Raw genomic sequence first — 17,250 nt, 5'->3', positions numbered from 1 at the left:
ATGGGTGACTGGACAACCATTGTAAATATTATCATAGACATTTTCCCTGTCCTGGTAAAACTCTTTGTGCTCATACGTCATGGCACTACTTCATACTACTTATAAGCTCCTTTTAACTCGTTAAAGTCTTGCTTGAATTAAGACTTGTTTAAATACAAAATTTGGATTTTTACTCAATAGAAATTGTTTGTTTATTTATTTTGCTGGTTTACACTAAGATTTAATTCTCGTCAGTATAACTTCTAGCAGTATAGTTGCCCAGCCTTTAATGTATCGTTGCTTAGAGTCAAAACATGTACTTACAGTCCAGGGTATGGTTTCTCTTTCTGATTTTCTAAAGCACACCCCCCCACGCGTACACATAAATATCAGTCTTGTTACTTCATGACTTATACTTCATTTCTCTGAGGATTTGTGCAGAATGTTCTTTCTTTGAAAAGAAAACTTGTAAAAAAAATGAGGGGAGTTTAACTTGAATATTTTCTTTTTAAAAGTATTTTATAGTTATAAGAACAATTAGAAGCAGTAGAAACATTTTGACATTTTAATTCCATTTTCTACTTTTATTTTTTTTCCTGTTAGTTTTAGGTCTTAGAGGATTATTAAGCTGAACTCCTGAACTGGTAAAAGTTGTGAAATCTTAAACATAAGCAAAGCGAATTTTTAGGTTAATTTTCACATAGAGAAAAATAATATTTGTTCTATTTAATGTGAACTTTTGTGTAGATTTACTACTAAACAATAGAAATTAAGAAAACCATCCATATACTTTCTGTTGATTTGAAGTAACATTTCTACCCTATTTAATAATTCATCAGCTTGTCATGGAAGATATTCACATATGCATATAAAAAACCAGGCAACTTAATTTGATAAAATCATAAAATGAAAATTTTAAATTGTTTGCAGCATCAGTAGCATTGATGTTAGTATAGCTTTACATGTTGACTTTGACCAGTTTGAAATAGTGAATTAAACATTGACTGATCTGTACTACTACTAAAGAAATGCTCCATGAACTATTAAATGTTCCTGTAGTACATAAAGAGCCATAACAATGTGAATACATCCCATCTAGTTTTTCTTCAAAATAAAAATTGTATTTTTCTTATTTAAAAAATCATGTTATTATAAAAACCATACAATTACAGAAAATTATAAAGGAATTATATCACCCTAAATTCCACTACCACTTTTATTTTTAATATTTTAAAGAATTTTCTCTCTGTATATACACAAACATGTATTATAGTTTATGTACTTTTAATCAGAGTAGCTAGGCAAGATTTTATTTGCTTAGTGCCTAGATAGGAAATTGCCCGTGGATTCCAAGTACCATATTTCATTAAATCTAAGATACCACTGATTTTAAGACTTCCACTATTTTTTGCAATGCTGAGAAAGAAGATACTGTCAGCTATAGTTGAGAGTTGCCGTCAGCTGTAATATGTCAATTTCAGAGTTATTAAAATGTGAATGTGCATCTTAGAACAATGAATTGTAGTACTGTATATTCAATGACCTTTTCTATCCCTAAGGCTCTGTCATATTCAGAAAAATGAAACAGTTGATAAGTATGCAAATGTATTTTCTCTATTGTGAGTTCAATTTTGTAGTAATTTTTTTTTACTGGAATAGTTTAATAAAAAAAATGATGAAGCCTCAGTAGGAAAAGTTGTCAGACAAATTTTTTGTGGGAATATTTTTTGTGGGCTTTAAGCAAAGTGAAAATTAGCCTGGTTTATGGTGTGTCCAGACTTAAATGGCTTACATTAAAGTGAAATTGTTCTTAGGATTTGAAATATTGCAGAAAACTTTTTTTGGGGTTATGAACTATTATCTCCATGTACATTTGGGAACAATGAGGTGCAGAATGATGAAGTGACTTGTTCAAGAGCATACAGGTCTTTGATTTGAACCCAGGCCTATAACTTTGTGCAAGATGCAGAGTCTTATTGGGAAAAACTTTTTCTTTTGGGGGGAAGATTTGCCCCGAGCTAACATTTGCGCCAGTCCTCCTCCATTTTTTACGTGGGTCGCACCACAGTGTGGCTGATGAGTGGTGTTAGGTCTGCGCCTGAGACCTGAACCTGTGAACCCGGGCTCCCGAAGCGGAGAGTGCCAAACTCTCAACCACTACGCCACGGGGCTGGCCCTGGGAAGACTTTTAACTGACTTGAATCTTTTAATAATGGACGTCCTTTTATTTCTTCATTCTTTACTAGTCAGAAGTTTTTCATGCAAACAATTCATTTTGCCCATTATGGAATTTTTCCTCAATTTCAGTCAAGGTTCATAAAGCCATAACTTTCAGTCTTGATCTTAGAAGTCGCTTGATTAGTAGCTCGATTAGGCTGTTTAATATATCAAAGATGCAAATTGTTTTATAGTAATTTGTAAGGATATGGCTGAGTGAGCTTGTTAGAGAAAAATGCAGAAAATATTGGAGTAGTTTCTTTTTTTTGTTTTTTATTCATTTTTTTTCCCCCCAAAGCCCCAGTAGATAGTTGTATGTCATAGGTTCACATCCTTCTAGTTGCTGTACGTGGGTCTCGGCCTCACGTTGGACGGAGAAGTGGTGCCTTGGGGCGTGCCCGGGATCCGAACCCGGGCCGCCAGCATCAGAGCGCACGCACTTAACCGCTAAGCCACGGAGCCGGCCCTGGAGTAGTTTCTTAAAGTGTCTCTTTTCTATAAGAAGAGGTCGGTAGCTTTCAGTTACCTTTTTCTCTGTATGTATTTAATTAATTGCTTTGAGGTATGTTTTTTTTTCTCCGAAACAGTTGGAGTTAAATGTAAGGGTACCACTTTGGTGTTGACACCAGATAATCTAAAGCTTATCTTCTTTAAATCTATTTATCTATTTTTATATACATAAAGCAAGTGAAGTGATTTATGCCTTTCTCCTGCTTATTCAATTGAGACTATAGACATGGTGTGGGGGAAAGAATTTCTTCAGTTTAAATTGGCAGGAATGGGGACGTGTACTGTCCATGTGGTATAAGGAAGCTTTAACAGAACTAGGGTCAAAAGTATACTTCCTAGCCCTTTCCTGTGGATTTTCACTTTGATGTAGTCCTTGTCAGGCAACTGAGATTAAAACACCTTGATTCTTAGAACATAAAGGTAATGTTCAAGTTTGGTCCCATGAGATGACAAATTTTGTTAAAAAATAAATGAATTAAAAAAATTAAGGAAATTGATTAAGTCACCCAGTAAACATGTACTGATCATCTGTTGTATGCAAAGTACCATCTTAGGCCATGAAAAAAGGTTCTATTGAACATGTTTATTTTAACAGATCCTAGTCCCAAACCAGACATGGAATGAAAAGCATGAACAGAAGATGCATTAACTTCTGAAGGTTTGCCAACAGTGTACTTGAAAATACCAGATATTAAATATCAGCACTAACTCTTCAATCTTTTCTCGTACTATGTTGTGCTAAATGGTATCTTTGATTTGATTAGAGCAGTGCTGACCAATAGAACTTTCTGCAGTGATAGAAATGTTCTATATTTGTGCTGTCTAATACAGAGCCACTAGCCACATGTGGCTGTTGAGCACTTGGAATATGTCTTGTGTAACAGGGGAACTGAATTCTTAATTTTACTTAATTTTAAATAACTGCCACATGTGCTTGTGGCTACTGCATTGGATAGTGCAGGATTAGATGATCTATAAGGGCCTTACTTCATCAGCATCATTTTTTTAACTGATAATTGCTTTTTTTTTAAGCAACCTGTTCTTTTAAAAGAACTCATACAGAACAGGTAAATTAACTTATTTCCTGGACATATATCCTTCCAGACTTATTTTTTTTCTGCATATATTTTTAGAAAATTTGGTATCGGCTGTTTTTCATCTGAGGTGCAGTCTGCCTCTAAAAGTATATGATTCTAATATTCTCATTTTTGTCGATATTTGATCAGGGTACAGGAAAACAGTTAAAGGACAGAGGATGGTTGAGATTATGATGTGAAGAGAAGACATGATTGAGTGTGGTGGACTTGGGGCCTGGCTGGATTTAGAGGGAATGACTCTTTCCCAATAACTCCATTCTGGGGTCCTGCAAGAATGTTCTGGAGTTCACTGCAAAAAAGGATGCTATGTAGTGCTAAGCCACTAAGTGCTAACCCAGCCTTGGTGATTGGCCTCTCTGCATCCTCTTCTTGTGGCCTCAACCTGTTTGTTTCAAGCAGTTCTTTTGCAGCCCATTCATTATATATTTTCACACATCTTTTTCTCCTCTTTTCCTATACCAAGCTGCAGTTCTTGTTGCTACCTAGAGGCTTTCAAAATTCCTAGGGATAGACAAATAGGAATAAACAAAGTTTCTTCATATTTCCCTTTTCATTTTTTCACCTAGACTCAAGAAAGGTAGACAGAATGGAAACACAGATGCTTAAGGGTGTGTATTTGTAGACCTAAAGAGCTCCTCTGGGAATTTTATGTAGTTGACAGTGACACTCTGAGTTAAGGATACTTTAGGCTCTCTGGCTGGGAAGAATGACGAGATGGGATGGCAGAGAAGAGAGAAGAGCAACTCTGGGGGGCTCTCCCCCCTCTTGTGCCAGCCCATCATCTCATTAAAGATGAGGCACATAAAAGTCACTCATCTAGATGTAAGGAAGCAGGGACACAGTGGAAAGCTTGTTCCAGACAGGAAGGGAGGGAGGGGGAGAGGGAAGTTCCTCTAGTGGGCTGATTGATCCATGGATGCCATTTGTATACAATTTGGGCACTTATACCTGTACTCCAACACAGTGGACTGTAACATTTTTTCTTAAATGAATCTTCTTTATTAGCCTTCGTTTAAACGGTTGCTGTTTCTATGAAAAAAGCCTAATTTAAAAACCTTGGGGCGAACAGGAATATGGAGATTTGGATGCTAGTGGAGCAGCAGTCTTGCGTTCTTGGAGTTCTCTTGTCTCTTACGCTATCACCATAGCCGTTGGATCACAGAGGTTTTTTTCTGAATCCATACTTTTCAGTTCTCAGATCTTTACTCCTTTCCTCTGTAAGAAAGGGTCAGTCGGAGTTAGACTGTAATACCAAATTTCTACAGAAGATGGCACTATTTAACTTGATTTACAGTGTAAATCATTTAATATGATTCACTCTCATTGAAAGCTTCAGAGTTTGTACAGTTTTTTTTGCTATTAATTCTCTATATTTGAAACTCTGGGTTTTAAGTTGGAATAAAGCGTGTCTGTAATTTCCTTAAGATGAGAATATGCAAGAGTTTGTTTTTGTTTCTGTTTTTTTTGTGAGGAAGATCAGCCCTGTGCAAACATCTGCCAGTCCTCCTCTTTTTTTACTGAGGAAGACTGGCCCTGGGCTAACATCCATGCCCATCTTTCTCCACTTTTTATATGGGACGCTGCCACAGCATGGCTTGCCAAGTGGTGCGTCGGTGCACGCCCAGGATCCGAACTGGTGAACCCCCGGTCGCCACAGCAGAGCGCACGCACTTAACCGCTTGCGCCACCGGGCCAGCCCCAAGAGTTTTTTTGATAACAGAATTCAGACTTGTATCTTACATTTAGTTTGCAACACTGAATAGTATTGGCCCATTTGTGTTTTTCAAAAATAACACTCCATAAAAAATGTACATGTATATAGAAGCATATGACAAAAATTAAAGTATATAAAAGTGGGGCCTGCCCCATGGCGTAGTGGTTAAGTGTGCATGCTCCACTGCTAGTGGCCCGGATTCAGATCCCAGTTGTGCACCGACGCACCACTTGTCAGGCCATGCTGTGGCGGCGTCCCACATAAAGTGGAGGAAGATGGGCACGGATGTTAGTTCAGGGCCAGTCTTCCTCAGCAAAAAAAGAGGAGGGTTGGCATGGATGTTAGCTCAGGGCTGATCTTCCTCACAAAAAAAAAAAGAAAAAAGAAAGTATATAAAAGTGAAAAATGCTTGGTATCCCCATTCTCACTACTCAGAGGTAATTGCTGTTATAAACTTTTTAAAAATGCTGAACAAAAGTAGTTTCATTCTACTTGGTGTTTTTAATTATCATTATTCATGTCAGTGTGTGTAGATTATCAGATTTTTTTAAATAGCTGCATGGTATTACATTGTGTGGATGAACTTAATTTAAATAGTTCCCTGTTAATAGACATGTTGGTTGTCTCCAATTTTTCTTATAAACAGTTGATACAGTGAACATCCTTGTATGTACCTTTGCATACTTGTGAGTGTTTTTGTAGCATCGATTCCTGGAAGTGGGATTATTGGGGCAAATGACATGCGTGTTTACAATTTTAATAGATCTTGTTTTCAGAAGAGGTTGTACCAATTTGTACTCTCACCAACAACAAGAGTGCTTGTTTCCCCTCACTTTTGCCAACATATATCATCAGGCTTGAGTTTTGCCAGTGTGACTGGGTGAACAATAGAATCACCTTGTTTTAGTATTTGTTTCTCAGATAGTTATTTTATATGTTATGGCCTTTTCTTCTGTGAATTGCCTATTTGTGTTCATTCTCCATTTTCCTATTGGGTTCTTATTGTTGGAGCCCAATGTATAATAGGAATATTTGTGACAGATCTTTTCTTTCACCTGGGTTCATGTCATGCCTAGATTTTTACCCTTTCTGAGAATGTAAAAATATTCTGCGTTTTCTCTCAGTTTGCTTATGACTTTATTTTTTACATTTAGATTTTAATCCATCTGGAATTTATTTTTGTGTATGCTGTGAGGTAGGGATCATACTTTATTTTTTTCCTAAATGGATAACTAGTTGATCAAACACCATTATTGAATAATTCATCTTTTCCTTACTGACTTGGAATGCCATTTTTATCATATACTAAATCCTCATGTATTTCTGGGTCTGTTTCTGGGCCCTAGTTTGTTCCTTGATCTCTTTGTTTATTACTGTGCTGGTACAGCACTGTTGTAGTTGCTGTAGCTTTGGTATGGTTTGCTCTCTGGTAGGGCAAGTCTAAGCTCTTTTTGTTCACCTGCTCTTTCTCTCCAGTTTTCTGTCTTGAATCCAGCATGGCCCAATTATGATCGTTGTCACCACCAACTACAGTGGGTGTGGAGCATTCCTCTTTGAAACTGCTATAAGGGTTTCTATTGGATTCTGTGACAGCAGAAAACTGGGAGCCTAACAGGTGTGCCTTAAAGGACTACTGATCAGACCTGGTTTCTCGGACTGTGCTAAAAATGACCTGGGCCTGGGCTAGACTTTTGAGGGAAATATCTTTGGGGTTGAGTGTGATATAGACCAGACCCTACAACTTGCTTGACTCATGAGAATGGTCCAGGGCCTGAACCAGATACCTGTCATGCAAATAAATTCTTTCACGGTTCAGAAATTACCATGACTGAGGATGAGTGGCTGCTGTAATGCTGCCTACTTGAAAATGGGTGTACCCTGTTTTTAGGAATCTAAAAAGCATCAAATCAGTAATGGCCAATTAGGACTTTTTAATTTTTACTAATCTCTAGTTGAAAGTTACCTAGTCATTCATTTCTAGAAACATAATTCTTATAATTTGTATCATTTAGAATATCATAATGCTATGACATTAGATAGCTAACTTTTTATATCTTCTAGTTCCCATTTGATAATTTGAAATGTGTGTGTCTACACATAAGGATATACATATGTATTTATATCTTTTTTACTAGAATGACCAGTCAACAGGGGACATAAAAGTGATTGGTGGAGATGATCTCTCAACTTTAACTGGAAAGGTATGTATCTTGAAGGGCAAGAAAAGAGCACTTCATACCAAGAGTCAATTAGTAACCCTATGCTTTCAATCAGTCAGTAGGAGGCAGTTTACATAGTTATTTATGCCCTTAAATAAGGGTTATTTAAACCTTGGAAGCAGTCTAGGTTAGGTATCTTTCCCCAGGTCATATAGCAAAGAGACAGCAGAATCCAGCCTTAAACTTTTTTTTTTGTAAGGAAGATCAGCCCTGAGCTAACATCCATGCCAATCCTCCTCTTTTTGCTGAGATAGACTGGCCCTGGGCTAACATCTGTGCCCATCTTCCTCCACTTTATATGGGACCCCGCCACAGCATGGCTTGACAAGCGGTGCGTCGGTGCACGCCCGGGATCTGAACCCAGGCTGCCAGCAGCGGAGTGCGCGCACTTAACCGCTAAGCCACGGGGCCGGCCCGCTTCCTGTGGCTTTTAGATTTTAATGTTTACAGCTTACTCGACTGAGTATCTGTAAGGAAACTTTTACATACAACACTTACGTCAAATTCTGTGGTCCCCTGCCTGTCAGGGTCATGCCAAACTAATCTTGTCCTCCATAACATCTTTTGAAAACTTCGAAGGAGAAATTATAATCTGTTGACACTTTCCCCTTTCTGTCCATCCTATACATCACTGCCAGGCCTGTCCTCCTTCCATTTCAGCATGCTTTGCCCATATTTAAAAGTCATTCAAAGCCCTTACTCCTATAATCAGTTTTTTCCTGCTGGGAGGGGCCTAGCCTTCAAAGCCTTCTTCTGTGATTCCATTTGACCTTGCCTTTCCCACCTAATGGCTCTGCCCCACTGCGTAGCTCTGTGATCTTAAAAGGTCTCTGTTTCTAAAATAACTTTCTTTTTATGATAATCACAGTAAAGTACATTTAGTGTGGAAAAAAATCAAGACACATAAGTTAGGTGAGGTTATTTCTTGGTGGTGAGATTGGGTTATTTAGACTTTCTATTTCAGTTTATCTTTTTGGGATACTATATATATACAGATACATATGTATATAAATATTTTTCCCCCTTTTTCCAGTTAGTGGTTGAGAATGTAGGCTTTGGACCCTGACAACACCTCTTCAAATCTCTATTCTACCACTTGGCTATTTTTATAGGCAAGTCATTTAACCTCTGAGCCTCATTTTTTTCATTTATTAAGTAAAGATGTAGCTAATGGACATAAAATAAGCTCTCAGTAGTGATAGCAATTCTCATTCTTTTATTTTTTAAACAGTATTGAGATCATACAATTTTGTATTGGATAAATATTTAATCTCTCTGAACTTTGATTTGTATAAATTGTTTCATACCACTAAAAGTCTGTGGTTATGACTTAATCAAGGTTGCACAGCTACTTAGTATTAAAGCCAAGACTAGAATCCTGTTTCTCTGTCTCATAATTCAGTGCTGTTTTCAAACTATAACTCCATCGCTTGGTGCAAAACACTGCAGCATTGAACCACAGTTACTGATAGGAAAATGTTATCCTTCAGATATGCTAGCTAGAGTAGAGAAAATGTTGAGAAAGAACCCATAGTAGGTGGTGAAATGATTACTGGTCCATTAATTGATTATATTTAATTTTACTAAATATTTAGATTGCAGTGGGTGTTTTGTTGGTTTTTTGTTTTTTTTTTTTGCTGAGGAAGATTTGCCCTGAGCTAACATCCACTGCCAGTCTTGCTGTTTTTGTATGTGACCCACCGCCACAGCATGGCCACTGACAGGCAAGTGGTATGGGTCTGCGCTCAGGAGCTGAACCCAGGCTGCTAATGTGGAGTGTGCCGAACTTAACCACTAGGCTACCAGGTCTGGCCCTAGATTGCAATGTTTTGAAAAGAGACAAATTAGTTGTGATATGAGGAAAGGAATAAATTATATATGATCTGTGGTAGTAATATTATGTATATTATAAAATACATGCAAAATTATAGATTAAACAAGGTGAGGTTTAAAAAAAATTCTAATATTTATTTTTTGCAACTCAATGGATCTTGTGTGCCTTACTTTGATAACCACTGACTTAGAAGAATATGTAGAACATTAAAATTCTGATGCTATAGGTATGTGACAGAGAAATGAGAACTACAACTAAGTATTAATCTTCTTGTGGCAACGATTATAACCAGTATGTGGAATGCAACCTCATTTGTATAACTTGCATAAGAGCAGATAGGACTCTTCTCTACCTTGGAGGTAATTGTTAGCTGGTATTTTTTCTAAGGATTCTTCCAGCTATAAAATTCTGAGAGGTAGAAATTGGGGTGAGGGTTTATGGTGGGAGGAAGCATTGGCGTCTTTCTTTAATTTATTCCAAGAATATGACCACATCTGGAAAAATGCAGATTAACTTCAGCCTAATGAGAAAAATAGGTTTTAAATTGGATTTCGTATGGTAAGTTAAATGCATGATTTTGGAATTATTGTACAAATTACAGTTCTTGAATGTTAGAGTCAGAAGACACATACTAGTTCAAGTCCCTCATTTTAAACATTGGAAACTGAGGCCCAGAGAAGTTTCATGACTTGCACAAGATTAGACCTTCATTTAAGTAATGAAAACTTTTTAAAAATGAATATATGGGTCAAATGTTACTTGTAAAAATCCCATTGCAGTGAAAATTTCATATTAAAAGAGTTCCAAATCCCAACAGATGGCCCACTTGTTTAAATCAGGGTTTAATATAGTAAAGTGGCTTAAAACAAGCATTTGGTTAATTCCTTAGAGTTTCTTATGATGTGATTCGAGTTATAATTGGAAACACTGTGTGATTCATTGTACTGATTTTCATTTCTTTTTCTTCTAGAATGTCTTGATTGTTGAAGTAAGTTCTACATATTTTTAATATACTGTTTATGATTTTCTAACATAGTATGCACAGTCCTAAAGGTAAGCCAGGGAAAGAAATTCCTCTTCATCAATTTTAGTGGTGGTCTTGTGTTATAAGGGAGTGAGATTTTTTTTTTTGTAAGAAGTACTTAGTAATTTATTTTTACTGGATAATGGAAAATTTTTGGTATATTTCTTACCCCTCTCTTTTTGGCTTGAAATTTTTTTCTTTCGTTTAAATTTGATACATATCATTCCCATGCATGTTTTTAATACTTCTATTGAATATATATATATATATATATATATCCATATACAAAATATATTTTGTGATTTAAAAATTTATATAGTGCCACACTATACATATTCTCTCTTGCAGCTTGTTATTTTCACTCAAAATTGGTTTTGAGATTATTCATGTTGAGACATACAGAGTTAGTTGGCCTTAAAATGCTACTTAGCATTGTAGTGTATGAATCAACCAATTTATTGCCCTACAAATAGGGAGTTTGCTTCCAATTTTTCCTACTACAACAGGGCTGCTAAGAGCATCCTTTTGCAATGCCCTGTGTGCACATCTGTGAGTTACCTCTAGATACAGGCAGTTAGAAGTGGAATGACTGGGTTGTAGAATTTGTACATTTTCAATTTTACTATTATTGCCAAATTACTCATCAACGTGGTTGTATGCTTTATACTCCCACCAATAGAATGAGTTCTCATTCTTTTATGTAACACGATTTAAGGCTTAAGAGCAACAGTAACCCCCAATTCTTTTTTTTTTTTTTTGTGAGGAAGATCAGCCCTGAGCTAACATCCATGCCAATCCTCCTCTTTTTGCCGAGTAAGACTGGCCCTGGGCTAACATCTGTGCCCATCTTCCTCCATTTTATATGGGACGCCACAGCATGGCTTGACAAGCGGTGCCTCAGTGCGTGCTCAGGATCCGAAGCCGGGCCACCAGCAGCGGAGCGCGCGCACTTAACCACTACGTCACCAGGCCGACCCCCCAATTCATTTTTTATTGTTGTTAAGATTTTTAAGATTTTTAGAAATTTTAGCTTATAGATTAAAAAATAAACAAATGACACTCTTTTCAAAGGGTTTGTATACATGATTATCCTTGGGGACTGGTTGCTTTTTTTAATGTAGATTAATTAATTCCACTTCAGATTGATTCATTTTATCTAGGGTAGTGCTCCCTAACAAATTACCACAAACGTAGCAGCTTAAAACAATACACATTTATTATCTCAGTTTCCGTGAGTCAGGAGCCTGAGTACGGGTTAGTTGGCTCCTCTGCTCAGGGATCTCATCAGGGTGAATCGAGGCTCCTTTCTCACCTGTGGCTTGTGGTCTTCCAAGTTCATTCAGGTTGTTGGCAGAATTAAGTTCCTGTGGTTGCAGGACTGAGGGCCCTGTTCCCGGTCAGGGGTGGCTCTCAGCTCCTAAAGGCCATCCGTATGTCCTAGCACATGGCCCTCTCACATGGCAGCTGACTTCTTCAAAACCCGCAGGAGAATTTCTCTCCGGTCGGCTACAGCTATCTTGTATAACATAACCTAACCACAAGAGTGACTATCCCCTCATTTTCACAGGTCCTGCTCACACTCAGGGGGAGGGGATTATTCCTGGTGTGTGCACCAGGGGGTGGGAGTCTTAGAGGCCACCAGAATTCTGTCTGCTACAGCCCCAAAATCTGCATTTTTCACAAGTCTCCAGCCCCGATGTTTTTGATGACTCCACTTTGTGAAGCACTGTTTTATACTGTCCGTAGAGTGTTTTCATTGAAGAGCATTAGGGTTATGGTTTAAGAAATATTTTTCCAATTAGAGATGGGTTTGTTTTGAATAATGTCCTACTTTTGACTAAATAGCTAAGATTCACTTTCATATAAAGCCATTTTATATAATAAAACCTTATTAATTTGGATACTTTTAAGATGATATAGAGCAGTGTTTCTTCAAGCGTGATCTGTTAACCATTTGCATCCAAGAATTGGGGGGAGAACATCCCAATCTTGAATTATGAAAAAATCTAAAATACCTTTTATAATGAAGGGCAACATCATAACTCTTTAATAAAACGTGCATGTACATATTTGCCTATATATATTTAAATTAGCTGTCATTGACCTCTTGGCACCTACAAAATCCAGTCCTGAGGACTAGCATTCCTACTGTTTGCTGAGAGCCAGATGATTTACAGATTCTAGAATATCTCAGTGTATGAATTATGAGAATTACTGCACTGAAGAAAATTGCATTATTCCAGTTATACATGGGTTTTGATGTTTTGTATTTATATAATGACTCTGAATTTAAAGCTATGATGGTTTTATTTACCATTTAAATCTCTTTTCTTTTTTTAAAGGATATAATTGACACTGGCAAAACAATGCAAACCTTGCTTTCCTTGGTCAAGGAGTATAATCCAAAGATGGTCAAGGTCGCAAGGTGTGTATATAACATTTTGATATAGGATATATTTTCTTCGTTTGAAAGAGGATTAAGTAATTGCTTCTTTGTAAGCTTAAATGTTCTGAACTGTCGTTTTATCTTCAAAAGTAATGTAATCTCAAATAAGACTCATTAAGTATCCTGTGAAAATAATTTTGTCATGTGTTTGTAAAGCCGTTTATTGCAGTCAACTTTTTTGTGTGTGTGTGTGAGGAAGATCAGCCCTGAGCTAACATCCATGCTAATCCTCCTCTTTTTGCTGAGGAAGACCAGCTCTGAGCTAACATCTATTGCCAATCCTCCTCCTTTTTTTCCCCCCCCAAAGCCCCAGTAGATAGTTGTATGTCATAGTTGCACATCCTTCTAGTTGCTGTGTGTGGGACGTGGCCTCAGCATGGCCGGACAAGCAGTGCATCAGTGCGCGCCCAGGATCCCAACCTGGGCCGCCAGTAGCGGAGCGCGCGCACTTAACCGCTAAGCCACGGGGCCGGCCCTGCAGTCAACTTTTTGCTTAATATTATAATACTTCTGGTTTTTGAGTGTGCTAATAATGATATAAACTTGACCTAGGTAACAAGGCAGAGAATTTGGGACCTCCTTGCAAAATTGAGACCAAGGATCCCAAAGACGGGTTTTGAGGTGGTAGGAAGGGGTGGGCTCTGAAGATCTGGAGCTCTTGGAATTGAGTGATGTAGTGGTTAGTGGTGATGTATGCTGCATCTTATTTTGTATCCACATTGAAAGTTTATAATGCCTTCTTGCTTTCTTCTTCTTCTTCTTCTTTTTTTTTTTTTTGGTGAGGAAGATCAGCCCTGAGCTAACATCCATGCCAATCCTCCTCTTTTTGCTGAGGAAGACTGGTCTTGGGCTAACATCCGTGCCCATCTTCCTCCACTTTATATGGGATGCCACTAGAGCATGGCTTAATGAGCGGTGCGTCGGTGCATGCACTGGGTTGCTGCTGGCGGCCCAGGAACCGAACCCGTGCCGCCAGCAGCAGAGCGCACGCACTTAACCAATACGCCATGGGCCTGCCCCGCTTCCTTTCTTCTAAGCCAGCCTCACTTCCTAGTCCTACCTCTGCTGTTTGGTTTTGCTTTATTAGTTCTGCCTGTGTTTATCCAGAATTATAGTTTAATCCCCCAACAGCTCTGAGGTAGCGCTGTTATCCAGATAAGGATACCAAGGCATAGGGAATTGTCCAAAGACACAAAGCTAGGACACTATAGAGGTGAGATGTGAATCCAAGCAACCTGGCTCAGAGTTCATGCTTTTACTACCTTATGTTTTTGGTAGGGTAACATCCCTGGGTGGTTTTTTTTTTCAGGCTTTTACAATTTCATTTTTTATTTTTAAATCTTGATCAATCTGCAGTTTTTGTGTAGGGGTCAGATAGTGACCCAACTTTTTTTCCCCTAAATGATTAACTTGTTTTTATAAAACCCTTTTAAAGGATCAAAGTATCTGTCGTGCATCTTTGAATCAGAGTAAGCCTTCTAATGAGTAATATGTCAGCAGTTTGTCCTTTGAGGCTTTTTGGATAGCTGGTGCAAGTGTATGGTCAGTGAGTTTTTACTTTAAGTGGAGTTGGGACAGGCATGACAAGAGCGTATAAATGATGCATTCTAGGGCACTAAGTAGTATCCTGTAAACGAATCAGTCATCTTGCTTATTTCTCTACATGCTCTTTAGGGTTTTAAATGTCCACCTACTGTGGCATAGAGTTTCCTCCTCTGGGTATTCTTTTGTGGCTCTTTCCTGGAATATGCTGTGGAATTGAGATAGACTGCCTCATGAGAGAGGTATTTTGTATTGCTGGAGGTGTGAAATGATCAAAGAATACTAAGGTCATTTTTTTTTCCCTCCACAAAGCCCCCAGTACATTCTTGTATATTCTAGTTGTAAGTCCTCCTAGTTCTTCTATGTGAGCCACTGCCACAGCATGGCTACTGACAGACAAGTAGTGTGGTACCAAACCCGGGCTACTGAAGCAGAGTGCACCGAACTTTAACTGCTAAGCTATCAGGGCTGGCTCATTAGGTCATTTCTCAGTGATGGAGTTGGCCTAAGTCAGTATTTCTCAACCTTTTTTTCCTAATCTCTCCATCACCATTAAATTTTAATATCACAGATATATCTGTTTATGTAGTGTATGTGTGTGCTTTATACATAAAAAGATTAAGTATAAAGCTTATTCTTTTTATTCAGTGCAGGGTTAAGAATGACTAGATAAGCTTTTTAACTTAAAAGTTAAGTTAAAAATTAAAAGACTATTGAACCAGCCCCGATGGCCTAGTGATTAAAGTTCAGCGCGCTCCGCTTCGGCGGCCTGGGTTCGGTTCCCGGGCACGGAACCAGACCACTCGTCTGTCAGTGGCCATGCTGTGGCAGCAGCTCACATAGAAGAACTAGAAGGAGTTACAGCTAGGATATACAACTATGTACTGGGGCTTTGGGGAGAAAGAAAAGAAGATTGGCAACAGAGGTTAGCTCAAGGCAAATCTTTCCCAGCAAAAAAAAAAAAAACAAAACAGATGAGAACCTGTGATCAATTCCTTGGAGTATGGTGACTTGCTTTAAAAAAAATTAAAAGACTATTAACTGATAGGAATGTCAAATGGTACGGCCACTTTGGAAAACAGTTTGGCTGTTTTTTAAGAAACTAAACGTGTAACTACTATACAAGTCCAGCAGTTGCATTACTGGGCTTTATCCCAGAGAAATGAAAACTTAATGTCCATACAAAAACCCTTACATGAATGTTCATAGCAGCCTCATTTGTAATAGCCTCAAACAGGAAACAACCAAAATGTCCTTAGGTAAGTGAATGGTTAAACAAATTGTGGTACACCCTACCGTGGAATCCTACTCAGCAATAAAAAGAAACAAACTCTTGATACACTCAACAACCTGGATAAACCTTAAGGGAATTGTGCTTATAAAAGCCAATCTCAAAAGGTTACATACTGTATGATTCCACTTATATAACCTTTTTAAAGTGTCAAAATGATAGAAATGGAGAACATATTAGTGGTTGCCAGGGGTTAGGGGTGATGGGTGGATGTGACTATAAATAAAGAGGTAGCGAGAGAGAGCCTAGTGTGATGGAAAGTTCTGTATCTTGATTGTGATGGTGGTTACATGAATCCACATGTGGGATAAAATTGCATAGAACTACATACACACAAATATGTGCAGGTGAAATATGGATAAGTTCAGTCCACCAATGTCCCGTGTCCTGTTTGTGGTAATCTACTACAGTTACATGAGATGTTCGCATTGGAGGAAACTGGAGAAAGGGCACATGGGAATTCTCTGCATTTTTTCTTTTGCAACTTCCTGTGAATCTGTAATTATTTCGAAATAAGAATTTTGAAAAAGCTTTTAACAATTAACTTTTATAGCTATATCTGCTTAGTAATGTTTAATATTATTTACTTATGTAAATTGTAATGTATCAAATTATATATGCAAAGTAGCAATTTCTATAAATACCTAATAATGGCAAAGTAATCACATTTTAAAAATAGTCATCCAAAACTGGTAGTTTCTAGCAAGAGTCAAAACAATCAAAAAATTAATCTCTTAAAAATTAACTAACTTCTAGATATTCATTGAGAATTTGTTGACATTTTTTCTTTTTAGTACTTGACATAGTTAATGATGGGGTGAATAACTTTTGTGGAATTAAATAATAATATATAAACTGAGGATAAAAAATTAAACAACATCCACAAGGCAGCCAACAAGCATACGCAGGCCACCTTTCACGATGCAGCTCCCAGATGGAGCAGCCGGTGAGAGCAAGTCCTCTCATCACAGTCACCTCTGCACCATGGTTTTGTAGCACTGATTTTGAGTATGTTTCATGTATCTTCCATGAACTCAGTGTCAGTGCTACTCATATGCTACCCCAGAGATCCCAGGGAGAGAAATTAAATACTAAGGAATAAAATTTTATTAGGTAGGGTTGAGTTTTGGAGTGTCTGAGCTCTCCTGCTCCAAATTCCCCCTTGCCAAGAACCAGTTTTGGCTCCCTTGGAGGCAATGTGGCCTCTGTTGAGACTGCCTGGCCTGGATGACTTCTGAGGCTCTTCCTACTGCATTTCTAGTTTGTAGTTTCTAGGCAGAGAAGTAGAGTGAGAAAGGCATGGACTTGGGTTTGCAGTCTGGCATTTCTCTCCCACTTAGCTGAAAAACTGTCCCATACATAATCTCTCTGAACATG

General features: G+C 37.9%; 1 protein-coding gene across 1 annotated transcript in view; it reads left to right on the top strand.

Annotated features, from left to right (window-relative positions):
- The window catches only part of HPRT1 (hypoxanthine phosphoribosyltransferase 1), a 41,751-nt gene that overhangs the window by 20,386 nt on the left and 4,115 nt on the right, over nucleotides 1–17,250 (top strand). Inside the window, exons 4-6 of the mRNA XM_004437259.3 lie at nucleotides 7,653–7,718; nucleotides 10,541–10,558; nucleotides 12,937–13,019. Coding sequence (XP_004437316.1) covers nucleotides 7,653–7,718; nucleotides 10,541–10,558; nucleotides 12,937–13,019 — 167 coding nt within the window. The remainder of the gene's footprint in view (nucleotides 1–7,652; nucleotides 7,719–10,540; nucleotides 10,559–12,936; nucleotides 13,020–17,250) is intronic.

The sequence above is a fragment of the Ceratotherium simum genome, chromosome X (assembly GCF_057802395.1).
Source record: "Ceratotherium simum simum isolate JZ-2026a chromosome X, ASM5780239v1, whole genome shotgun sequence".
NCBI lineage: Eukaryota > Metazoa > Chordata > Mammalia > Perissodactyla > Rhinocerotidae > Ceratotherium > Ceratotherium simum.
The sequence above is the reverse complement of the archived record's forward strand: the minus strand, read 5'-3'. Positions and strand labels throughout refer to the sequence as shown.